Source organism: Brachyhypopomus gauderio, chromosome 1, assembly GCF_052324685.1.
Source record: "Brachyhypopomus gauderio isolate BG-103 chromosome 1, BGAUD_0.2, whole genome shotgun sequence".
NCBI classification, from domain to species: domain Eukaryota; kingdom Metazoa; phylum Chordata; class Actinopteri; order Gymnotiformes; family Hypopomidae; genus Brachyhypopomus; species Brachyhypopomus gauderio.
This window is the reverse complement of record NC_135211.1, coordinates 26564659-26591475: the sequence shown is the minus strand read 5'-3', so window position 1 is coordinate 26591475 and position 26817 is coordinate 26564659. Positions and strand designations below refer to the sequence as shown.

The 26817-nt window shown below is 44.8% G+C and overlaps 1 protein-coding gene across 2 annotated transcripts in view; it reads left to right on the top strand.

The window, feature by feature from the left end:
- Nucleotides 1–26817, top strand: part of epha8 (eph receptor A8) — a 52663-nt gene that overhangs the window by 2749 nt on the left and 23097 nt on the right. For both annotated transcript variants that reach the window (XM_077006313.1, XM_077006305.1), the window contains exons 2-3: nt 11325–11389; nt 21447–22113. In XM_077006313.1, coding sequence (XP_076862428.1) covers nt 11325–11389; nt 21447–22113 — 732 coding nt within the window. The remainder of the gene's footprint in view (nt 1–11324; nt 11390–21446; nt 22114–26817) is intronic.

Below are 26817 nucleotides of genomic sequence, written 5' to 3'. Positions count from 1 at the left end.
CTTGATACAGCACAAGATCAGAATTACAGGGAAGTAAAAGAAATTGCAGGAAATTAAAACAGCAAGCAGAAACCCGTCTCAGAGTGTAGACGCTCTGTGTGCTCAAAGCGCTTGACTCCTCTGTGTTTATGCAGTACTAATTCAATATTAATACAATATTTTAAAAGTTTCTCCACTTTGGTCTGCCAGTACCTTGATCTCAAAATTCACAGTAATGAGCAGTTTGCAGTGAGCCGGCGTTGTTGATGTTAGACCCAGACGGTGATGTTCTACCTGAACCCTGAAGGTGCAGGGATGATGCCACCTGCACCCGACGTAAGAAAATGAATACGATAAAATCTCATTGATCTCATTAGTAAGTACTAACAATGATTCAACTAGCCTACAATTGTTATAATTGATGGATCTAAACGAACTTTGGCTCTTCTGTTGATTCTCCACACAGAAGAGTTCCACGGCTGCCCAGACAGTTGTTGGTAAGCATATTGGTTGCTTTTGTTGTGGTAGAATTAGGTCCTGGTGAAGTGATCTCTGCTGCTGAAGAGATTGGTACAGAGATCTGACAACCTCTGAGAACTAGTTGGCAGTTGATTTACACATCATACACGCGTGAAAGCGTCCGCAGGCATTAAAGAGCCATCGCAGACTTAAACCTGCCTATGCAGCCACAGTGGTAGCGTTTGTGGTTTTGAGAAGATCAGTGAATAGAGGAAGAAGAAGGAAAAAGAGGAAACCTCGCTCAGAGTGTGACAAAAAAAATAATCCTGCAGCAAGTCCTTATCTCGCCTCTGAGAGAAACAATAATTTGAAAGTGAGATTATTAAATCCCAGTGCTGGTTGTCCATGTGCAGTGAGTGTGGCAGCACGGCTGTGTGATGGCGAGCGTGTCGTCCTGGGGCGCACGGCGAGAGAGCTTCACTCCTCACGCTCTGCTCACGCTCTGCTCACGCTCGGTGGGACGCTGCTTTCTCTTCACGACCTTTAGCTGCCGCGTTGGGGATCATCTCCTCTTCATTTTGCTCTTTTAACTCTAAACTCCCAGATACATTTACAACATCTGCAGCAATGGGTACAGAATGTGTTTGATACGTGATAATTCTCCTTCATCCACTTGGGGGGAGATTCTTTTGCCCTGGGGGACTTGCTGTGGGTACAGAATGTGTTTGATACGTGATAATTCTCCTCATCCTGGGGGACTTGCTGTAGGTGCAATGAAGTTGTCACTGATTGTTCTGTACTTGCTACCTTGGTGAGTGAGGATTAGCTAATATTACCTAAGAGGCAAGAGGAGCCTGGCAGAGTGACTGAATAATGATGAGGAGACGGTGGCCCAGGAGGTTCACACGGGACCTTAATGATGCAGTCAACACCAAGGCATTACTTAAGAGACCCACTATTAGCGTATTAGCACACTCACTGTTATACATAGAAAAAATAAAATTTATATGCAGTGTGTATATATATATATATATATATATATATATATATATATATATATATATATATATATATATATATATATATATATACACTCTTATATTTCTATATTCATTACATTATATTCTCTGGAAAATATATATATAATACAGTATATAAGAATAAAGTATATAAGAAAAAATATATAAGAGTAAATACATATATATAGCATATATATATAGATATAGATATATATGTAATTAAAGATGTTCTAAAACTAAAGTAATATATTTTTATCTTCTTTAAGTATTGAAATACATATTTGGGTATGTCTAATAGGATATACATTTATATGATTATGAGAGTAATGGTGAATCCATGATTTGGTATCACATTGACCAAAGTCTTGATGGTACATGACCAGCAAGTGTCAACTGCACCATGATGCCACTATGATGCCACGTTTAGTAAATAATCTCCAGAGAGACTGAAGTTACAACACTGGAAAAGTCTAAAGCTTCTCACGCAGTGTGTGTAATGAATTTCCAAATATAATAGGAAAATAGGAATAACAAATAATGTGAAAAACAAAATACGTTTTTGACCCCCCAAAATAACAAAATCTTTAGCAAATAAAATAATTAAGAATTTTGTGAAAAACAAAATACATTTTGACCCTCCAAAATAACAAAATTTTTACCAAATGAATTAATTAAAAATGAATGTAATATATTTTTGACAATTTTCTTTGAAGTAAATGTAACACCATGTAATAAAGCATCTGTTTACTGGGCAGCTCGCTTTTTGAAGTGCACGTTAAGATGAATGGGCTGACATGTTCATTTCATTTATTCTCCCCAGCCCTTGGTTGGTTTGCACTCAGTAAAACTTTCAGCGACGGTGATTCTGTTCTGTCACTGTCACAGATGCAACTCCCCTAAGATCCATCGTGGGTGTCCGCATCCACACCGCCACACCCATTCCTCCTCTCCTCTTCACCTCTAGCCAGGCCTTGTTGTGCGCTGAAGACTCTTGTTAGCACGGCACCAGGGGCGGGCAATCGATATGGGCAGCTTGGAGTCTCCGTACAAAAACAGGCAGGGCTTAAGCGAGGCCTTGCCTGAGGAGAGGTGCTCTCCTGGGGCTCCGAGCCAGGGCTCTCCCTGGCTGGGCCAGCTCTGATTAGCACATGGCCTGACTCCTGCTGACACTTGAACTAAGGTTGACCGTAGTTATTACAGAACCAAACCCGCTGAGCTCCCCCATGGTTACAGGAATAAAAGTCAGGAGAGAAACGGCGAGAGTGAGTTTTTCGTCTGCTGTTGGGAAAGATTTTCTGTGGATTTAGCTGAATGCTAGAAAAGTCTTTCTATTTGGCTGTCAAATCTTAGCTCTTATCTTTTCTTTAGATAAATCATGTGGGAAAGTAAAGAATCTCAAAAATGCAGAGAAAGGAAGAATGGTTGAGCAGTTTTGTTGTCTTCTCTTTCATTTTATTGACAAATTCTTAAAAACTTCATCTCTTTCATAATACTTAAGTCGCTGAGGTGTCCCGTTGTTCAGAACACGGCTGTAGACAGTTCCATTATGTCTTCACGTTCACCATTCGTGCACCGTAGCGTGCCGTGAAGAGTGTGGCTGATCACGCCGGCCGCTCGCTCTGCTCGAGCAGTGAGGCCAGGGAGAGGAGGGGAGGGAACGGAGAGAGAGAGAGAGCCTCTTCAGGGAGCGTGTGCGATTCAGAGAGAAATGAGCGGGACGGAAGAAGAGTAGAAGAGACAGAGAGCTAGAGAGAGAGAGATAGGAAAGGATGGAGGGAGGAGGGGGGATGACACTTCAGCTCGGTGTGTAATGGAGTTGCCCACAGCAGCCGTGAAAGGACGGCAGCGTTCGGCTGTGTGGTCGTGCCCGTGCTGTCAAGATCCACTGAGACAGATTCGTAGCTCCACAGATGATGGAGTGATGATGGTGGTACCCTCCATACACGCTGCCTCAACATTTGTAGGGCCCTGCAACATCGAGCTACCTTAGGCATGTTTAGGTGTGCATCTTATCTGTCAAAAATTAGACAGAATTATTTTAAGTTCTCCTTGGTCATATGTCTTCCATCCTAATGGAACCCTTGCAACTCCCTTTGCCCTTCCCCTGCCCCCTGCCCTTCCCCTGATCCCTCCCCTTGCCCCTCCCCCTTCCCCTGCCCCCTGCCCTTTCCCTGATCCCTCCCCTTGCCCCTCCCCCTTCCCCTGCCCCCTGCCCTTTCCCTGATCCCTCCCCTTGCCCCTCCCCCTTCCCCTGCCCCCTGCCCTTTCCCTGATCCCTCCCCTTGCCCCTCCCCCTTCCCCTGCCCCCTGCCCTTTCCCTGATCCCTCCCCTTGCCCCTCCCCCTTCCCCGGCCCCTGACCCCTCCCCTTGCCCCTCCCCTGGCCCCACCCCTTGCCCGAACACATTTACTGACAAGCAGAACGGCCTATTTGTCCATAAGCTTCTGGATTACAACTAGGTACTGAATTTTTGTTGCTGATTAAAGAGCTTATAAATAGATTGAGGTTTTTGTAATAATATTAACAACAACAACAACAATTATTATTATTATTATTATTATTATTATTATTATTATTATTATTATTATTATTATTATTATCTTGTGAAATATATTAAGAAATGTAATGATTTCCTAATGATTTATTGATGATGATGATAATAATAATAATAATAATAATAATAATAATAATAATAAATTGAAGGTAATAATAAAAATAAAAAGAAGAATAAGAAGAATTTGAATAGTAATCTGAAGTGTTCATAAGAAAATGTCTGCTTAAAGTTTGACTGGAATTTGGATTTGGGTTCAAACCTGATGGCATATAGCTGTAACATGATGTATCCCACATACGTCTACAAACAAGTGACACCTTAATGTACATAATGTAGCCCAGGTGAAGACTTGAGGAGTCCAGGTGATCTCCGGAGGTCACATGACTCTGCGGTTCAGGGCCTGGGGAGCTGCTTTTTCCGCATGTTCACCAAGACTTTTCTAAACTTCAGCATGGCGCTGTGTTTAGAGAATATGACACATCGCTCCGCAAACTCTTTGTGATCCAGAGTGATGGATCTGCTCTGCTCGGCACAAGGAAATAATGCATTTTAGACCTCATGATTTGCACATAAATCATGGGCTTAACATAATTAAGCGACGGTGTGAGGGTGGAAAAAAAACTCCAGCTGGATTCGTGCTTCTCACAGCACTGGCACGTTCCTCGCCATATTAATGTTTCTCCACACAAACTCATTACTTTGAAAGGTGACTAACGTATTTATCATGCCAAACCCACCGTACTGGCTTTGAGAGAGAAATTAATAATGATTAGCAGGAGGAGAAGAGAACGGAAGAAAAATAGGAATTCTTTGGGGGGAAAAGTTCATGTCTGTTTCGTACAGTTGCATCAGCGCACGCCGTTCACGTCGCGCTTTCGCCTGGCTCCCAGATCCATGCGAGAAGCTGTCTCCACACACTCTACAGGGTTATTAAGAGACAAGGAACCACAGCATGGCCTGAAATTCCCCCGCAGGAAGTACACCTAAGGCTACTCAACGTCTGCGTGATGCCTAAATGGCAAAGGCTTGCATTAATGACAGGATCCGTGAAAGGGGCTTGCGTTTAAACCGTGGAGAGAGCGCTCATCGGCACGTCTGGATCTAAGCTCTTCGTCCCAATCTGTAATGCGTGACTTCAGCGGGGTTTTCTTCCCGTCGAGGTTGTCCCCGGACTTCTGTTCTTCTTTATTACCATATAGCGAGTCGTATTGTCAAAGCACAGACAGCGTGTAGTTTTAAGGTGCACACGCATGTGCGTTTAAGCATGGTTGATCGGAACATAAATAGCGACACACACACACGTACACACGTACACACACACACACACACACACACACTCACACACACACACACACACTCACACGCGTGATAATTTATTCTTTGTTCACTTTATTGTCACATATGTTACGTATCATCATAAACTAAAAGCAAAGCCTGTCGATACAGTTCAGTGGCTGCTGTAAATGCCATCTGAACACTAACGCTGTTTATATAGATTATAAAATGTATCTTCTTGAAATTGGTTGTCAAGGAGACTCATCTTCATTCCTCCAAGAGTCCTGCTTTAGTTCTGGAGAACTGGCTTGAGATTTATTCTGACATAAAACCATATTACAGTTCATACTTGTGATACATCACTCTGAACACATCACTGGTGCTACAGGTGACAGTAAAATGATCTGGATCCAACATTGGGAGAGTTTAAACACAACAAACCTGTTTTTCTCAGATTAAAGAGATTGCGGCATATCGGGGGACCCTGGCACGGCAGATGCAGAAGGATAATGTTCTGAATGATGATAAATAAAAGATGCTTTTATTTAACTGATGAGTTACACAGAATCTGGATACCCAAGAGAAACAAAGACTTTCTACTGTTTTATTTATTGAGGAAGTGTTTGACTTGTGCTTGTCTGACAAGCAAACCTTTCAGAAATAAAGTCATACATCAAGTAAGAGGTGGTAGAATTCACAGTATAAAAATCTGTTTTGATCAAGGCCAGGAATTTAGTAGCAAATCTATGATCACTTTAATAAGACCATGTCTCTTTCAGAGCGCACTACCTCCACATCATAGATATATTGTATACATAGATAAAGATAAAAATACAGAAACAAATTGTGTAACTAATTAACTTTAAAATAATTTGTTTTCATTGACTTTAAGCTGTCTCTGTGTGAATGTATGTGTGTGTGTGTGTGTGTGTGTGTGTGTGTGTGTGTGTGTGTGTGTGTGTGTGTGTGTGCGTGCGTGTGTGTGCGCGCGCGCGCGTGTGTGTGTGTGTGTGTGTGTGTGTGTGTGTGTATGAAGTTTCTGGCTCCGTGAGTGCATTTTCTTTGCGTTCGAGGGCAAAAAGACACAAGCCCGGGGTGAGCAGACATCTAAAAGCAGGTGTGCTAATACGCCTGTCAGCCCAGCCGAGCATGGATCTCTCCTTCAATTATCATGCAGCGCTGGAGCAGGTGATGTGTGTCTTACACGTGTCAGCAGTGGCTCGCTACAAAACGCTTGTGGGGAAGTACAGGCGGTGTGGTGGAGGACACCCTGGACATTCGTCTCACGGCTTCATGCACACCCTCTTTGTCTTAAAGGATTATTCTTCATTGCAGACTGCACACCCAGCAGAGCAAGAGCTCTCGCCATTTTCAGGTGGTTCTGCAAAAGGTTTTATATTACTGTCCCTCTCTTGTTGTCAAGGGTCCTTAACTAGGTTGCATGTTATACAGGCTATAACAATTAGGTCATAAAAAACAATTAGGTAAAAAAAAAATTGTATTTCTGTGCTATAAGATTATATATTTTCCCAGGATAAGTGCATTTATGCAAAGAAAACATTGTAGTTGTAGGTAAATGAATTTATTATCTCATATTCAGTTTTGTCTAGACTGAATGTGTGAAAGAAAACAGCCTTGACCTTCAGAGTCGTCTCCACTGGAAGAGCTGATGGTTCCTGCTGCTACAGGTCCGAGAAGTGTGAGGAGCTTCAGACCTCCAGCCTTAGCGCATCCTGCTGGTGGATTCTGGTGGATCACAGATCTGCTGGATCCCAGTTATGGTGGTTCTGATGGATCATGGTTGTGGCGAATCTAATTGTAATCCTTATTTCACCTGTTCGTAACCTCAAACCTGCTGGGTCATGAGGTGGTCCTGAGTTCTGAATGCTACAGAGCGCATGTGGTTTCTGGAACTGATCCGTCACACAGAGCCATGAGTTTTGTGGTAGTACTCTTTGGAGAATATTGGTTACCTTTAAAAAGGATGTAAGCATGAAAACTGAAATGAATTCTGAAAATGAATTCTGTCTGTGAACATTTGTTTAGCACAATCTATCATTTTACTCACGCAGAGGAACACATTGAAAGGTAGTTTAGGGGCGGGGCCTTAGAGGGATGTTTGGATAGAGGGGGTGGGGCTGAAGAGAAAGGGTGGAGTCCTTGTTGGCTATGTTTGTTACCTCAAACATTAGCAGGTGTTATTCAAAAGATTCTAATATAAACCTATTTCAAATCAGGCATTTTGTTACAGCTCAACTCAAACATACCTGTTGGTAGGTTACAGTCATTTAAAACAAAGGAACAACAGGCTCCATTACTGTACACAAATCACATTAAGACGTATTTGGTACATCTTATAAAATGTTCATAAATGGTTCAACATCTCCGATGTGGTGCTCGTCCTGCCTTTAGAGGAGAAAATATCAGACAGCCAGAAGTTCAAAGAAGGTAAATAGCAATTACAATGTTAATTAGTCTAATGACCATCTATGTAACGGAAAGAAAACGAGTTTGTGATCTCAGCGAAAAAACTCCCATCTTCAAGGCTGTTATCCGTTTCATTCCTGAAACAGGCCCTTAAAAACCTGTTTGGCTGATGATAAAACACATTAGTGTAGCAGAGCAGAATTTCCATGATGTTCCTCAGGGACGAGACTTATGGTGTTGTTCTTTGCATTTTGTCAAGTGCAGTAGTCACAGCACTGACCATAAAGAACAGAGAGGAGCAGACTTATACAATTCTCATATCTATCAGTGATGATTCTGACAATGTGAATTTTAATGAATATAATGGATTTCTTGAGTTCACCTGTTATTATGTGATTATCTTGTCCATTATAAATAACATGCAAATATTGTAAAAGTAAATCTTTAAAATAAATTAACATTTTTAAAGGTAATACAGTATTTTAATTATAAAAACAGCCTTATTTATGAATGTGTAATATGTACACATTGTACAATTAAATTGCTGTGTCTCTTAAAAACAATGTCTGATACAAAAGCTCTAAAATCAAACATCATTTTAGTGTTAAAAGCAGTAGAAAGTCTGCTGCTTTTATTTTGTAAGTAAACATCTTGGTGCCCAGTGTAATATATGCACGTCTGTAGTCCTGTGTGTGCAGACGTGTGTGTAGACGTGTGTGTAGACGTGTGTGCAGACGTGTGTGTAGACGTGTGTGTAGACGTGTGTGCAGACGTGTGTGCAGACGTGTGCATGGCTGTAATCTTCTTAAGCTTCTTGGAGCTAAAGATCTAAGTGATGTAGATCCTTTAGGATTGAAAATAAAATAGGATGGAACAGGAAAAGAGAAGAGAGAGAGAAAGAGGAGAGAGAAAGAGAGAGATGGTTTACTCATCAACGATCCTTTAAAGAATCCCATCGATACTTTGCACAATTGAATCTGTTAGAATGCCATTACTTTACCTTAAATTGGGTGAGAAGATACAGACGCCTGAAGTGATTTGAAAGTCAACGGGGGGCTGGGGGGGTTCAATCAGTTTGAGGATAAAGGATTAAGTTTAATAGCTTTTTGAGTGTGGATGTTTTGAACCCTTGTGGTTCTTATCTACATCATAGCAAAAAAATGCAGTTGACATTTTACACTGTATCAAAATTCACTTTAACCCTCTAGTGTAAGGGCATGCAGTGTGAATGGGATTCTATGGTATATCCGGGCAGTGCGAAACAATCACCATATGATGCTGGTACAGACCTCTCACTAATACAGACCTCTCACTGGTACAGACCTCTCACTGGTACAGTGGTGCATTGAGTTGCTGCCATGTGATTGGCTGATTTGACATTTGCGTTAATGAGCAGTTGGGCAGGTGTACCTAATAAAGTGGCCGGTGAGTTTATAATAATAAGTCATCTGATTGACCCATAACTTTAGACTGATAAAGTTAGCTATGTAGTCAACGTGATGGCAATGACTTTTAAACACTGTAGTTTATATGCGGAAGCAAAACAATGTGCAATTAAAAACATAAAAAAGACTTTGTGGAAAGTTGTGAAAGGAGATTTTAATGAGAATATGATCTTCTTGACTGAACGTAGCTGTGTAAACACAGTGCCAAAACTCCGCAGTGGCCGTGCTTCTGTATCGCTTCTGTGGCACCAGAGGGAAGTGTGAACAGCTTCGGGATAGTGAGAAACAGCCAAAGACGGGAATCACCATCTCTGGATGAGTTTGGTAGCTTCCAGTGGAAGGAACCTATAATGGTCTCATCCACCGGGTAGCTATACGAGAAGGTTCTGCAGGTTTTAGTTTTGAGATTGATGGATTGCTTTAAAGAAAAAAAATAAATCCTGTCTTTAAAGAAATGTTAAACGATGGGACTATAAAAACAGAAGGACAAAACCCATGGAGATGTTTCGCGGAGAAGCCTCACCGTTCCAGACATCATTTAAGCATTGGTGGTGTGGTCTTCAAGCAGCAGGCATTTCTGAGACACATAATTGTGACACGTGTGTCTGACCTTGAAGCAACTGAAAGGCCACGGCCTAATCAGTCCACGACGGCAGGGAACGGCGGCTAGGGAGCGATCGTGGCGGGAGGGGAGAGAGAGGACGAGATGGAGGAAGAGAGAGGGAGATAGAGAGACATCCAGAGACACGGAGAGACTGAGCGAGGCCATCTGTTCCTGCTTTCTGAACCAGTGCCCTCATCAGCAACAGCTTTCCTAGATTAGGAGTTTGGTCAGCGTGCCCACTAATACCCGTGATCACGCCACGTGTGCTCTGGGAGAGCGAGGGCTTGAGGCAGGATCTGAAGGCCCTCCATTAGTTTGCTTCTGAGAAGCAAGCACAAGTGCTGACAGTTTTAAACCTATAACCACCTGTTAGCCAGGATGTCAGCGCGGCAAGCAGCTCCACGCAGTGCAGGAGATCTTTATGAGAGCATCTGCTCCGTGATCCCCTGCTGCTCATTAAGCAGCAGTAAAGGGCCCACACCTACTGCCTTCATCGCCACCGACACTGACGCCTCAGCTACAGTGCGATGGCCCCTCGGTCTGAAGATCCGGGGAACACGTATGCCCCCCCCCCCCCCCCCACCCACCATTCCAACTTCATGCAGCAACACATGATGAATCTGAAGTGGAATTGTGGGTCTGGGGGGCTCAGGAGGGGGAGAGAAAGTGGGTCAGGTTAATGTCTCTCGCCACCTCCCCTCCACCCCCGGATGGGCTCATCCGTCACAGGACCCTACCGGCCTAGCTGCACACCCCCACCACATCCACCCTCTTCCTCCTCCTCCTCCTCCTCCTCCAGGTGTCAGTGAGTTGTAGGAGGACCAGACAGTCCCCTCCTCCCCACGTTTCGGTTCGGGTGGCGTTGTTCTTCTACTGAAGGCATCTGACATGACGCAGTCCTCAGGGGTGAGGGGAAAAAAGCAGAAAAATAAATGCTGGGAGTAAACGCTGGAAGCCCGACAGCCTTGGCTTGCACCAAGGTGACCTCGTATCGTGACTCCAGCAGATGCGTGCTCTGGCCATCAATAAATGAGAGAGGGAAGAGATGCAGGAGATGTTGATTTGGCAGAACCCTGAGGACCAGAGCCATCTGAGTCATGCATGACCACGACCCCCTGCACCATCTCACAGCTTGGCTTTAGCTTCAGCTGACATAGTGGTTCCTCCACAAAGCAGATCAGATGCATCGACTGGCAATTAATCAATAATTAGTCGTTTAGTACTGCACTGGCATCTACCACCAGAGGGTGAATTCCGAGTGCTGAATTCTGAATGCTGAATTCTGAATGCTGAATTGCGAATGTTGAACTCTGAATGCTGACACTTATTTGAGCAAGCTGAACCAGGACTGCACCCAGTTGATTAACTTGTTAATATGGCAAAAACAATATGATGGATTTACTGCTGCAAACATTTCTCACAGACGTCGTAAAGTGAGTTAACTCACTGGGAGGGATTTTGAGTCTGTGCACTGGTTTAAATGGAAGTAAAGAGGCCTTTAGTACAACTTTACTTTGGGGAATGTGACATCTGTAAGTTTAAAAGTCTTCTGTCTGTTGCAGTGAATCTTCTGGACACATCCTCGATCTCTGGAGACTGGGGATGGGCGACGTATCCCTCACACGGGGTAAGATGTTCGCTTCTGTCTGAGCCACTCTGCTCTTCCTCTGGTAGGGTTAACGATGTTGGATGTTTAACATCAGTATTATTAGCAGCTCCAGAGCACCGTGCTCTCGTTTTCAGGATGTGCTAATTACACCCAGACAAATTTGTCCCCTAAAATAACCGCTGACTGTATTCTGCTTGCTAGCATTGTTTACCTCACTTTGTATAGAACCTAATTTTAAACCAGTATGTCTCCATCAGTGAACATGTTTGAGAAACTGAGATATGTCATGAGTGGTGGCATAGCTACTTTCTTCTCTCCTTCTTTCTCTTTCTCTTTCCCCCTCTCTCTCTCCCTCCCTCTCTCTCATGCACTTCTATCCTTATCTTCTCAGTTTTTCTTGTCAGTTTAACACTATTCAGCCTCAGATGACTTAGGGGGAACAAGAGATTGAAAGACGGAGGAGAGAGAGAAGATTGAGAGAGAGGAGTTAAAGAAGATTGAGAGAGAGGAGTGAGAGAAGATTGAGAGAGAGGAGTGAGAGAAGATGGAGAGAGAGGAGAGAGAGAAGATGGAGAGAGGAGTGAGTGAGAGAGGAGTGAGAAGATGGAGAGAGAGGAGTGAGAGAGGAGTGAGAAGATGGAGAGAGAGGAGTGAGAGAGGAGTGAGAAGATGGAGAGAGACGAGTGAGAGAGGAGTGAGAGAAGATGGAGAGGGATGGAGAGAGAGAAGATGGAGAGAGAGGAGTAAGAGAGGAGTGAGAGAAGATGGAGAGAGAGGAGAGAGAAGATGGAGAGAGAGGTGTGAGAGAGGAGTAAGAAGATGGAGAGAGAGGAGTGAGAGATGAGTAAGAAGATGGAGAGAGGAGTGAGGGAGGAGTGAGAGAAGATGAAGAGAGAGGAGTGAGGGTAGATGGAGAGAGAGAAGTGAGAGAAGATGGAGAGAGAGGAGTGAGGGAAGATGGAGAGAGAGGAGTGAGGGAGGAGTGAGAGAAGATGAAGAGAGAGGAGTGAGGGTAGATGGAGAGAGAGGAGTGAGGGAAGATGGAGAGAGAGGAGTGAGGGTAGATGGAGAGAGAGGAGTGAGGGAAGATGGAGAGAGAGGAGTGAGAGAAGATGGAGAGAGAGGAGTGAGGGAAGATGGAGAGAGAGGAGTGAGGGAAGATGGAGAGAGAGGAGTGAGGGAAGATGGAGAGAGAGGAGTGAGGGAAGATGGAGAGAGAGGCAGAATGAACACAAGGCGTGAGGAGCTGTTGTCTGTTTTCAAGTCGTGAAGCATTTGCATATTCTAATGGAGAAAATGATGCATGGGGTATTGAATTAGCAGCGCACGAAGTGATCTAAGCATTGAACTGTCACAATTAGCGAGGCGCGGCTGTCGGGGGCTGACGGTGATGTGATGTCCCTCAGAGTGAGACACTCCCTGCCGGGCGACAATTAGCCATCCTCAGTGCATCCCAAGCAGCCTTGAAACAAGCCCCTTATTGTCTGTTTGCATGTTTAACAGCAGTGGGTTGGAAGTAAATAGACTCTTCACACTAAGCAGAAAGAGAGAGGAGCAGCAGTCCAACTAGACCAGACCAGAGAGAGTCTAAGGTTTATTAAAGGGGGGGGGGGGGGGCTGTCTCCTTCTAGGTTGTAGTGACTTGTGTGTGATTGCATGGGTGTATATTTGTATGTGTATATACACGAGCATGTACTTGCCAGAATATTTGTGTGTGTATGTGTGTGTGTTTGTGTTTCTCTACCTATTTGTGTGTGTGTGTAAGTGTATGTGTTTGTCTGCCTATGTATTTGTGTGCCAATATATTTGTGTGTTTGTGTGCCTATATATTTGTGTGTGTGTGTGTGCGTGCCTATATATATTTGTGTGTGTGTGAGTGTATTTGTTTGTCTGCCTATATATTTATGTCTGTGAGTGTATGTGTTTGTCTGCCTATATATTTGTGTGTGAGTGTATTTGTTTGTCTGCCTATATATTTGTTTGTCTGCCTATATATTTGTGTGTGTGTATGTGTGTGTGTGTGTGTGTGTGTGTGTGTGTGTGTGTGTGTGTGTGTGAGTGTGTGTGTGAGTGTATGTGTTTGTCTGCCTATATATTTGTGTGTGTGTGTGTGTGTGTGTGAGTGTATGTGAATGTACGTGTTTGTCTGCCTATATATTTGTGTGTGTGTGTGTGTGTGTGTGTGTGTGTGAGTGTATGTGGGTGTATGTTTTTGTCTACCTATATATTTGTGTGTGTGTGTGTGTGTGTGTGTGTGTGTGTGTGTGTGTGTGTGTGTGTGTGCGTGTGTGCGCCCCTTTGCTGGTCCACTGTGGATTCTGAATTTCTCATGTTTCCTGTATTCCTCTTACCTGAGGAAGTCACTTTTAGAACTGAGGCCCTGTTGAATGGTAGAGGAACAGACGTATTAAGCATTCATGTTGCCTTGAGATTGTACCACAGTAGATGTGAAACTGGGAAGTGCACAAAATGATGGACTAAAGTGGAGAAATGGGCTGATAATGAGCTTCTGATCGCCTTGTAATAAGTAATTAGGTGAATTTCTGATTAATGATTGTCATTTATATCATCTCCTTTCAATCTCATGCAAATCCATTTGCATATGCTCAATACTGCTGCAAAAATCCTCTGTGGAAAATTGTTGGCTTGGTCGTTATTACTAAAATATGGCAATTTTCTTATTTTCAGCATGAGATTACAATATTCATATGAGAATATTCAAATGAGAATATTCATGATAATTAGCCAGACTAAGTACTTGATATTGGCCAGATTTACCTCTCTTTGAATATGTATTCATTACTAATAGAAATGTGCAATAGCGTACCTGAGAATTTTGGTCATCACAATACATTAAGTCCCCAGAATAATTATTTTGTAGTCTTTGGTTGATCTACTTAACCAGAAATTTGAAGAAAAAAATATTATATATATGGGAACAAATTTGACAAACCATTTCTGCCACCTTTGCTCAATGCTGTTGTTCTACACACCTCTCTCGACCTCGACCCAGGCACCGGGGAGCCCGGCAGAACCTGCCGGAACACCAGCCTTCTGCCTGGGAATCTACTGGCACTGGCGGTAATGGATTAAAAAGTCCTTCAGGCCTGTTTCTGGTCCCCATGGCCAGATGCTCCCGTATCAAAAGGATTTGCTGCATAGACACTTTCTCCCACACCCATCTGTCTCTTTCATGGAAGTGTTCGGCATTTCCATTACCTTAAGACTCTCTTTCTGAAAGCCATGAGATTTTAGGAGTGGGCACCCTCGCGATTGTCCTGATGGTGGTGAGAGAGGCAGGGAGGCAGTAAAAGATTACTTGGCAGAAACATTTGCAGCAGCACTAACATACTAACATGGTTTTTTTTTTGGGGGGGGGGGGTTATGTTTTTGGCCATAAATGATGTAGGCAGGAAAGGTGCTGTTTCCTGTCCCAAGGCCATCGTGATAAATCAGTGCCACGATGGTGCATGTCACCAGGGCCCGACCACGTGGACTCAGGGCCACCTGAGATGCACAGCTGCTGAAAAGCGACAGTCACCCGAGGCCGAGCTGTATCAGCGCGTGCAGGCTGCAGACATCTGGAGAGGGTTTACTCACCTGACATGACCAAACCGTTGCGCAGAGGAGGTAGGGGCAGATAAGAGGAATGGAAATTAAAGCATAAAAAAATAAACCCTTCGAAATACAAAAAAGTGTAAATCCTAAAGAAAAACAGGAATCCCTTTCTTAAAGAATAACACACGTCAGAACGCCACCTTATGGAGGTCACGTCTCATCCACACACCGTCTGATACTCCGCCTGCTCCTGAGAGGGACAAAGGGAGGAGATTATCGTTGCTTCTTTCACGGACATGCGAGCGCCGCTGACCTGCGAGACCCCACAGGAGGGAGCGGCATCGGCTCCTCCGATCTGGCCGGGCTGCGGCTCACGTTTAGGGCCTTGTGATGCAAAACAGTTTGGGCCCAAGGAGTGAGGTTTTAGTAGCATGGGGAAGGAATGAATGGAATCTGTCAGAGGGTAAATTCATGCCTGCACAGCAGGCTCTGATAAGGGACCTCTAAAGAGATTAGTGTCAAAGTGTCTGGACCCCCTACTTATTGGGCCGTGCCATTGATCTGATTTCATTATATATAAGGCAAAAACACATAAACAACCCTGCCTGGTACTGCCACCTCCAGCCACACAACCAGCAGGGACCTGACAAGAGAGCAATGAGAAAAAAATGTTATACATATATATATATATATATATATATATATATATATATATATATATATATATATATATATATATATATATATATATATATATAGGTTATAGCTCTGGAAGATGGATTTAAATAGCACCTTGACTGTGAAATCCAGGACACCCCTCACCCCAGCCATGTAAGTGTAAGCTTATCGACGTGGGCTTGAGAGTGTGTGTGAGGTAGAGGATGCTTGAGTGTGCGTGTGTGTGTGTGTGTGTGTGTGTGTGTGTGTGAGTGAGGGACAGGAGGTTTTAGAGTGTGTATGTCAGGTAAGAGGGGGAATGAAGTGACAGAATGTGTGAGGGGAAGACGACAGGCGACTGTTGTTTTTTGTTTGTTTTTTTTTAAGCTGCAAAATTGCAGTTTGTGTCTGGCGTCCATCGGGGACTTGGAAATAGTGCGGCTGCCCCTTCAGAACTCGTTCTTCTGTCAGACAGGGCAATTAAAGAGCATTTACTCTTTTTCAATGGTTTCCTGCACACAAGGTATTGACCAGTAACTTAGGCAAGCAATCACCTGCCCTGCTAAATATTTAATGCTCTTAAAATAAATCTCTCAGCGTTAAGAGATTGCACCGCCCGATCTAAACCCTGAGTCCATTGTTACCGATTGTCCCAGCCATTCTAAATCATTCCTGCCCCGTCATGACCTCGCAGCAAGCTAGCGTGTTTCTGTCCAGTGTGGGCTGTCAAAGAGAGAGAGAGAGAGAGAGAGAGAGAGCTGCCCCATTGCCACCCCACCTCCCCAGGCACCAGCAGGGCCGCGCCAGACGCCACTGCTCAGCCAGGCCCCTGTCAGCCACATCGGACGACTTCATTATTTTCCCATCTGCCTCCTGTTTGCCATGACAAGTTCATTCGTATCGCACCTCCGTTCCTCCTTCCTCCACAAACACACACACACACACACACACACACACACACACACACACACACACACACACACACACACACACACACACTGCCTCTGATCGATAGAACTGATAATAAAGCCGAGGGCCAGTGACAAATAGGCTTTGAGAGTGAGATGATATGGATGTCATAGTCGCTTGTTCACAGCGTTTTGTCCTGCTGTCACCCCCCCCCCCCCTGTGTAGGTTCTCTCATATCTAGTGTAAAACTCCTGCATGACTTGCTTGTCCTGCCTGCATAATTCCTGGCCAGATTGCAGAGGGACACCAGACCAAAGCAAACGAGAGAAATCTAGTTAACTCGTTTTGATGATGGAAGGCTGTGGCACCTACTCAGTGGCTGGACGGAGCCCCTGTCTGCAGGTCGTCTGGATCAGGCTGGCGGTGCTGCTGGACACCTCTGTCCCTGACCGCAACCTCAATGTGAACCTACAGAAATGCAGCACAAAAGCAAGAGGGGATCCAGAAAATAGGAGAAAATTACACAGCAATTCTAAACCTCAAATATGACCTGTTTCATGACGAGATGATGCTGTGATGCTCTGATTGCTCACTGTCCACACTTCAGACTTAGAGGAACACTCGGTGCACCTGAGTGTACGAGACCCATTACATCAGCGGTCTCGTCTGGATGACCTGCTCCCCAGAAAATCCGTTCTGCTCTTCCTGAGTGATTACTAATCCCACAGCCGGGATGTCTGACGAAGCCGTTAAAAGCAGTGACTCCCGATGCTGCGGGAAATGTTTGTCATTCGTGACCTCGGAGGAGGAAGAGAGACATGAGTCACGTGAGGTCCACCAGGGTTGGGAGGAGGAAGAGAGACATGAGTCACGTGAGGTCCACCAGGGTTGGGAGGAGGAAGAGAGACATGAGTCACGTGAGGTCCACCAGGGTTGGGAGGAGGAAGAGAGACATGAGTCACGTGAGGTCCACCAGGGTTGGGAGGAGGAAGAGAGACATGAGTCACGTGAGGTCCACCAGGGTTGGGAGGCCTTCAGTATCATGGTGTATTCTGTTTGAGTTCTTTGTCCATATGGCTTCTGGGATTCTTGCGGGGAGTTTTTAAGTGGCTAACTCTTGTGAACAAACTGATGAAGAAATGTGAGCTGTTGTCTAGACTGAATTATATTTCTAATTGTTTTATTTTATTACTACACACATACAAAGTGTATTCCCTTAAATGAATATAGAATATACACTATTTTTACAAAATGTGGATTCAGTACTGTTTGGTTTTTTTTTTGTTTGTTTCTCTGTTTTGCTTTTTGTTTCTGTTTAATATTTTGCATTAATGATAATATCAAAATTTCCTGGGAGAGAAAAGACATTTCTCTGTGGCACATGGCTCTTCCAGGACAGGCCTTCAGGACGTATGCCAACATGTCGCGCAATTAACAGTCATATTCTAGAAAGGTTATCAGTGTCAACGTGCCTGTATTCAGATCAGTGTGCTCGAGAATTCCGTTCAAATCAGAATCTTTCACGGTTCAGGCGACAGAGTGGAGGGTGATATTTCACAGGACGGGGCTAACTGCCCTCGTGAATGCTGTCCGAAATACGGGCAGCCGTTACGCACTGCCACTCTGCCTCTGTTTAAACACATTCAAAGGATTTCTTCTGCCGGGGCCTTAATCTGAAATTGGATCTCTTGCAGCTGGCGCTGGGCCTTCCGCCGTCGTTTAGACGTGTTTTATGGCTGTGTTCTGTCAGCCGAGACACCTCGTGCATGTTGATGAACGTGTGCCAATAACTGTTTTTTGTACTTCTAAATAATTATTTTTCGCTCCTACTTCCTAAATGATCTGGAGCTATGGTGTGTCCAACCTTAAGTCAGGACCCTCTATCAGTTCGACACAGCTAGTCAATAGGAAATAGGCCTGTTATTAAATATTTAAACAGCTGGCGTTTCTCACAGGAATGGTTAATACATTTATATGGATCCATGGAACTTAAGGTTTTGATGCTGTTTTTTATACGGTTTGCAGAGCTGTTGTCGAGGCAATAAAACCAGGAAAGAAAATGAGGGCGTCATAAGCTTAGAAATAGTGAAGACATCAAAATATCCGTGGACATCGATAACGCCTCTCATCAGTATCTCACGGTGGACATGGCACGTTTAAAATATCTTATCAAATGCTTTTTGCAGCACATTAAATCCATTCAGAGATAATATAAAGTTGCTGAATCCTGACAGGTGTCGGGAAGTAAAAAAAAAAGTAAAAGAACAAAAAAGCAAACTCGTGAAAATGTGGACACGCCGAAACGCGCGATTACGTGCTATTATCACTAAGCATATTTTTCACCTCAAGATGTGGAAAGGCTTCATCTGACAAAAAAGGTATTCATTTCATTAAACTCTCTTTATCTCCTTTTCTCTTAGTTCATGTTTAGACTCTGGGAATATAAGGTCACGAGCTACAGCACCAATTACCCAGTCGGAATGACAATCTTTGGGAATCTTTTGTTGAACTGCTACACGTGTTCTGTGTGCTCGGATAAACGAGCGAACGAAGCGAGCACGACCCACAAAAGCAGAAGAATTATGGGCCTGCGCGGGATATGGAAATTATGGAGATTAGCCGCATTTACATACAAAGGTGTTCAAAGCGCTGAAAAATATCAGGCCGCAATGTTCTAAAATTACGAGGCTCCTGGTCTCGCCGCAGCTTTAATATTCAGCATTTTGTAAAGGACAACATTGATGAAGCAAAAAAAAAAAAAAAAAAAAACAAACCTGCAGAAGTTCAGTAATCTGTGTCGAGGCAAAACAAACTTTAAACATCTCACATGAGTGTGAAAACTTTGCCAAAGACTCACTAATGGCATTCATTTGATTGGGACTTTTGCTTACTGGTCACCTTTAAATAGCGTAAAGGTTTTCGGAAGCAGCAGTGACGTGTGTGTTTGGGAGCCCGTTTGTGTTTTTGTCAGCAGTACGGGGTGTGCTGGAAGTCTTAATTATGGCTTTTCGTGTTTCTCCCTAGGGTGGGGGAGGGAAGGCACGCCAGGCGATCCTCTGCTGTGTGAGCAGAGGCCAGACACTCCATGGCCGGACCCGCCGTGGGCGGATCCGCCCTGTGCCCTGTGCTCGTCCCATTTCAATTATGCTGGGACGAGCTGTACTGCATGCAGAGGGCAGCCTGGTGGGAATCTCCCCCAATAACACTTAGGCTGTTTTAATCTGTATGTTTCAAGAGCAGGTCTTGAAAAAGATGACTAGTAACCATATCCTCAACCCCCCAAACACAACATTTTCAAACAGGAACAAAAAATTATTCAGTGCCTGAAATTAGTATAAATGTTCACTGATTTCATTTACTGAGCCACTGAGTACAACGAAACGAGGCCCCAAGCCCGTGGCCCCTGCTCTGTGATGTGGCCCCAAGCCCGTGGCCCCTGCTCTGTGATGTGGCCCCAAGCCCGTTGCCCCTGCTCTGTGATGTGGCCCCAAGCCCGTGGCCCCTGCTCTGTGATGTGGCCCCAAGCCCGTGGCCCCTGCTCTGTGATGTGGCCCCAAGCCCGTGGCCCCTGCTCTGTGATGTGCTGAGCCCCAGTGTCGTGCTGTAAGAGCTGGCTCTCATGGTCTGGAGTGCCCAAGCGCGCTATGCTGTCTCGTTTCGCCCTTCCTTATCAGAGCTGCGGGGGATGCCGTCGCTGAGAGGTGTAGACAGGTGTGCAATTAGCCCAGAGGAGCCATGCTGTGCCAGAGGGCCCCTGAGATTCTCCACGCTGGAGCACGAAGCCCTCCACCACTCTCTCCGACACACACACCTCACACATGAGGGAAAGCAGCTTCAGGGTGCAGTTAGCGCTGGGTGGGGTTGGGGAGTGGGGGGCAAACAGAGTTCTTTCCCCTCCACCTCTCCTGGCTGGCACCATCGTGTCTCCATCACCCTCTGACTGACACACACTCATCCGGTACAGGTCACTCCAGAGCGGCATTCCTCGTTCAGAGTTCGCCCGCTTACGCCGGCCGGGGCGAGCTGGGCTGAATCCCCCTGAAGGCAGCTGTCCCGTCTGTCCCGCCTGTCTGTGAGCACTCTAATTACCCTGGAAACCACGACTCCCGTTGCTGGCCTGCAAACGGAGCACCGGCCGCTCTGGGGCCGTCAAGCTCCCGAGGATGAAAAGCGGTTTGTGAGGCAGCTCAGACGGGTGACGCCACCTTTCGTTCACCTCTCTGCCCACCACCAGGGGGCTCTCCCTAACACTTACGCTCCAGGTCTTTCAGAGTGCATCCAAGCCCCGCGTTGCCGGCGTTATTATTTCATGAGCTGACCGGGAGAGCTAGGCTAATAGGCAGCGCACCACCTGGACTGGATGTCATCACTACCAGGCCCCCATTCTTTACTTGACGCTGCGCCACTTTAACACGTTACCTCTGGAGAAGAGTTTTAATGCGCCCATCTATAAAATTGAGTGCAGCAGCTCTGGGGACCTGCCTGAACGGAGCTGAGGTTTGTGCCGGTGAAACGTCTGCAGCTTATTAGGGTTCACTGGTGTGCCATTAGGAATCTTCTCATGTTTAAGTTACACCCCCCCCCCCCCCCCCCTCCACACACACACACACAAGCGCCTGCTGTGCTATGATGAGTTGACTAAACCAGTGGCCCTGCTGTGCTATAGAAGGATGAGTCTGTGAATCTTAATTTTTTATTTATTTATATTTTTGCTTCAGCTTAGACTGAAATGAATTCAAATCAGGTTGCAATGTTTACATTATACATCACAATGATTTGTTCCAACTTCATTCATGACTAATAGATGTGGCATTGCAGTAAGACGCAAAATGCTCAATATATGTTCTAAACTAATACACAATTAATTGACTGAGGCCCGTGAATTCATGCTAAAATGTGAACACCATGTGCGATGTTGATAACTCCTGCTCTCTTCCTCCTCCTTCGGCAGTGGGACGCCATTAATGAGATGGACGAGTATTTCAGCCCCATCCACACGTATCAGGTGTGCAACGTCATGAGCCCCAACCAGAACAACTGGCTGCGGACCACCTGGATCCAGCGTGGTGGTGCCCACCGCGTCTACGTGGAGATCAAGTTCACGCTGCGTGACTGCAACAGCATGCCAGGTGTGCTGGGCACCTGCAAGGAGACCTTCAACCTCTACTACTGCGAGGCGGACCGGGACGTGGGTGCGGGCGGCTTGCGCGAGAGCCAGTTCTCCAAGATCGACACGATCGCGGCGGACGAGAGCTTCACCAACGTGGACCTGGGCGTGCGAAGGCTCAAGCTCAACACGGAGGTGCGGGGCTTGGGTCCTCTGAGCAGGAGGGGCTTCTACCTGGCCTTCCAGGACATCGGTGCCTGCATCGCCGTCGTCTCTGTGCGCGTCTACTACAAGAAGTGCACGGGCATGGCGCGGAACCTGGCCGTGTTCACGGACGTGGTCACTGGCGCGGACTCCTCGTCGCTGGTGGAGGTCAGAGGGCAGTGCGTGGATCACGCCGAGGAGAGAGACACGCCCAAGATGTACTGCAGCGCCGAGGGGGAGTGGCTCGTTCCTATTGGACGGTGTGTGTGTAGCGCCGGCTTCGAGGAGCACAGGGAGTCTTGCATTGGTAAGCAGCGAGACTTCTGCATTCATAGCTCTCATTTATGCATATATTTGTATGTATTTATTTATGCATATATTTGTATGTATTTATTTATGCATATATTTCTGACTCGTTGCTGATAGACTGACCCCATTCAGGCACCTTTACATGTCTGCGGTTTTCTGGCATTATGGTAATAAGAAATAATTATTCAAAGCCAACGGGTAATTAAACATTAAAAATTAAGTAGCTAAAAGCAGTCATCTGCAAATGAATTATGGAACAGTACGTCTAACAAAGCTTCCCTCTTACCTGTTTTCCTTCGGAGTAACCCAGGGTCTTTCAGGTCTGGCGTGTTTTGACAGGTCATTGGAAAGGCACTTCTTCAACGCCGAATCACGCAGTTGTTGAATATGGCTTGGAGCCGATACATTTAATCTCTATATAGCATTTAGTGTAAAGGAATGTGTCATGTGTTGATTGCTGCTCTCAACTCTAGGTAACATGTTACTGAAAGGCACATTTTAGAGAGCTACATGACACATACATAAACCCTTCATGACACCCAACATAAACAAACATACATGTTTATTCCAACAAGCTTCGGCTGTGGTAAAAGCTACTTTTGAAGAACTATGTGGAGGGGCACAAATTTGAGACTTTAGAAGGTGACTTAACACGGGGTGTGGGGTGACTTAACACGGGGTGTGGAGTGACACCACAGGGTGTGGGGTGACAGCATGGGGTGTGGGGTGACAACACGGGGTGTGGGGTGACAAAACAGGGTGTGGAGTGATATAACATGGGGTGTGGGGTGATATAACATGGGGTGTGGGGTGACAACATGGGGTGTGGGGTGACATAACACGGGGTGTGGGGTGACATAACAGATTATGACAACGGACTTTACAGCTCAGCTTTTCTTATTTTTATGTCTTTTTATTTTTTTGCTGTGTCAGGTGATATAATGCTGATGACATGACACAGATGGCCAAGTGAGTATTCTGGGAAGGCAGAAGTGTACAAAAGTGAGACTTCAGAAAGATGCTCCACAGCGTTCTGTTCTGTTATAGTAATGAGATGAGAAAGTGCACTGTAACACATATTTTAGTGATGTTTGTGACACTGACAGTTTTATCTTGTAATGACAGTTTTCTGTGGATTTTATTTGGTCATTAACTGTAATAGGTGTGCTGCAGTCTCTATGTGTACACATACCAAGCTTACCTTTGCGCAATTGTATTTTAGAATGTGTTTACAAATATGAATTATACTAAACCTGAAGCACTTTTTAAACAGACAATAGACAGTTAGCAGTTAGCTTAGCAGTTAGCTTAATGCAGTTCAATTTTTCTGTTTATTAATGTTTTTGACTCCTAATGTTTTTGACTCCTAATGTAATACCAGGATACCGTCATGGGGGTATTGTGTATGTGTTCTCTAGCCTTTAACAGAAACCCAGTCAAGATTCAAGAAACATCACCTCTGACATTTACATTAAGCATTAAAAATGATATGTTATATATGACTGACATATTTTTCTGTTTGGGCACATTTTTTTCCAGATCCAGTGTTACGTCAGCATACCTTTCTTCATTTCCAGTGCATTACCGAACATAAAAAGCATCAGTGTCACAAACGCCACTAAAATATGTGTTAAATGGCAGTTTCTCATGTCATTATTATAACAGGAGACGCTACAGAGAATCTTTCTGAAGTCTCACTATTGTTCTGTTATCCCAGCAGTCTCGTTTTGGCCATCTGTGTTATATCATCAGCCTTATGTTACCTGACATAGCCAGAAAAACCCAGGTGTAAAGTCAACTGTCATAATCTGCTATGTCGTTTCACACCACCTGATGTTATGTCACCTTCTACTGTCAACAAAGGTAGCTTTTACAAGTGATGCTTGTTAGGATATTTTGTACTAAGAATTTATAAATGTCTGTGCATGTTTAGTTCAGATGTCATGAGGGGCTTATGCAGTCTCATGTAGTCTTCTAAACACTGCTCCTCAGCCTTCTAAACACCAGTGGTGTGCAGTCAGGCCCTTCTAACCCTTCAGAGAAGGGGTAATAAATGTATATGTAAAATTATATAAATATATATATTTCATTAATAAAGTAAAATTTTAAACATCAACAATTCAGGATGCTATATTAACATGTTATAGCAGTGTTTTCTTTGCTGCTGTAGGACATATATCTTACTGAGAGTGGATCAAAACTGCTAAATAAAATGGCTTTATGGGCTTTCTCATGCCTATGCCTGCATGCCCCTTCTAATGATATTTTGAAGGGTCCAGTATATGTCTATTAACAAAATCACAGAAAGCTCTGACCAATCAGATTCATGATTTCCATTAAGGGGGCAGGCCCCTGGCTGTCTGACCCCTTCTCGGCATTCTCAAGAAGGTGCTACACACTCACTCACGGTCACTAAGCACAAGCTAATTTAGCTGGGTAGCTAACTTCAAATGGCGAATGCAAATGAGGGAGATATTGTGTCGTACCTAATTGAAAAGCCTTTTTCAAGGCTACCTTTCAACGAAAAACTCACAATAATTCAGCGAGGTAGGCCAGCTCCAACTATCAGAAAGGAAAACTTTATGTACGTACTTTCTGTCGGATGAACTATGAGAGGTATTCCTGGCTAACGTCTAGCACGCATTTGTGGGTTACTTGTATTTTGAAATCCATACTGTGATTTATAGTATGATTTATGTGGTTTATTGTACAATAACAAAATGTGTGTGTGTGGGGGGGGGGGGGGTGTTGTGTAGCAGAAGGGGTACTCAGTGAACGCACGGCTCGCCACTGCTAAACACTGCCCCTCAGCCTTCTAAACACTGCCCCTCAGCCTTCTAAACACTGCTCCTCAGCCTTCTAAACACTGCCCCTCAGTTTTCTAAACACTGCTCCTCAGTTTTCTAAACACTGCCCCTCAGTCTTCTAAAAACTGCTTCTCAGTTTTCTAAACACTGCCCCTCAGTCTTCTAAAAACTGCCCCTCAGCCTTCTAAACACTGCTCCTCAGTTTTCTAAACACTGCTCCTCAGTTTTCTAAACACTGCTCCTCAGTTTTCTAAACAATGCACCTCAGCCTTCTAAACACTGCTCCTCAGTTTTCTAAACACTGCCCCTCAGCCTTCTAAACACTGCTCCTCAATTTTCTAAACACTGCCCCTCAGTGTACCTGAGGTCTTTTACCCAGAAGCAGTGTGGTACTTCGGGGTAATTGAATGTAGGAGAGAAATGCATTAGTGCTAAAGTTTAGGACTTTGGTTTTATTCGTTGCTTTGATAGCAGCATGTATTTTTTACAAGCTGTACTCTGTCTCACTTTGGGTCTGACAGTTGTGTTTCACTGTGACTATATTCATGGTGCACAATGGCCCATTTTAAGTGCATATATGATACTTTTGGTCAGCACTGGGTAATGATTGTAATCATTTGCTATTATGGGGCCTGTACTAATGTGGTCTGTTTGATTATAATTAATGTCTCGTATATAATAGCTGGTCATTCTGATTGGATGGAACTCCGGTAGGGTGCCGTCCACACTCTGCTCTTTGCTCTGCGTGGCGATGTGGGCCATGATCATACCTCCGTGAAGTGGAGAAGGTCACCAGTGGTGGAGACAGGCTTCCGTGTTCAAACTGGGTCGCTGCGCTAATTCGCCCAGCCGCTGAGCGTGCTCTCAGTCACGCACATCCTGGGAGACGGAGCCTGCCAGGGCGGAGCACACACACGCGGCTCTACAGCTACCCCACAAGCACACCCCCCCCCCCCCCCCCCCCATCCGCCCTCCTCCCTACACCACTCGGCAAGCCCCAGCAATGTGCCTCCAGGGTGGCAGCCCACCACAGCAGGGAGCTGCGTGTCAGGGTTGCAGAAAGCACCCCCCCCCCCCCCCCCCCCACGGGGCTTCTGAGAGACAGCATCCTCTGCACTTTTTTAAAGCGCCGATCAAAACAGAGTGATGGCTTCACACGTCAGCCCTGTCAGCTCTGCTTTGGGTCGCTCAGCCCTTGCCGTGCCGCCGGGCTTCGCCGGGCCAGGGAGACGACGGCATCGGGAAATATCCATTTCAAAAGAGATGAGACAGTACACGCTCTTCAGGGTGGCAGGACGCCGTGTCACTTCCACTCCACTTGATTTAACCCAGTTCACCAGTGAGTGTCCTTCCACCGCGTTCGGCCGCGGCTGTGGGCGTATTCACGAGGGTTGGACACAGAGATTCGTCCAATAGAATCAAATTTGCTGTTATGGCCGAGGGTTTTTTATAATGGATGGAGAATTAGAAAAATGTGAGTTGGATTAACACAGGGTTAAATGCTTATAGTCTTTGCTGAAATGTTATGGGGATTTTTCAGATTTCTGGACTCTATTTAAAAAAACAGTCAGCATTCATTTTCCAGAAATTGGCTGAATTATTTGTTTGCTCATATTTTAAGTTATATTTTAAGGTTAGTCAAATTTTAAAGTTAAATTAAGATTCTAATTAAAAATTTTTTTTAGATATTTCAGATATCATTGATCATCAGCTTACAGTATTTAAAGTGTCCAGTCATTGTGCTTTCTAAAATATTATTAAAACAAATCAAATTTGTCTAATAATAATAATAATAATAGACTGAAATGGATAATAATTTTTGATTAAACAAAGATGTTGCCCTCAAAATACTCTCACGCCGTTTTCTTAGACAGACTGTTTGTGGAGTTGTGAGA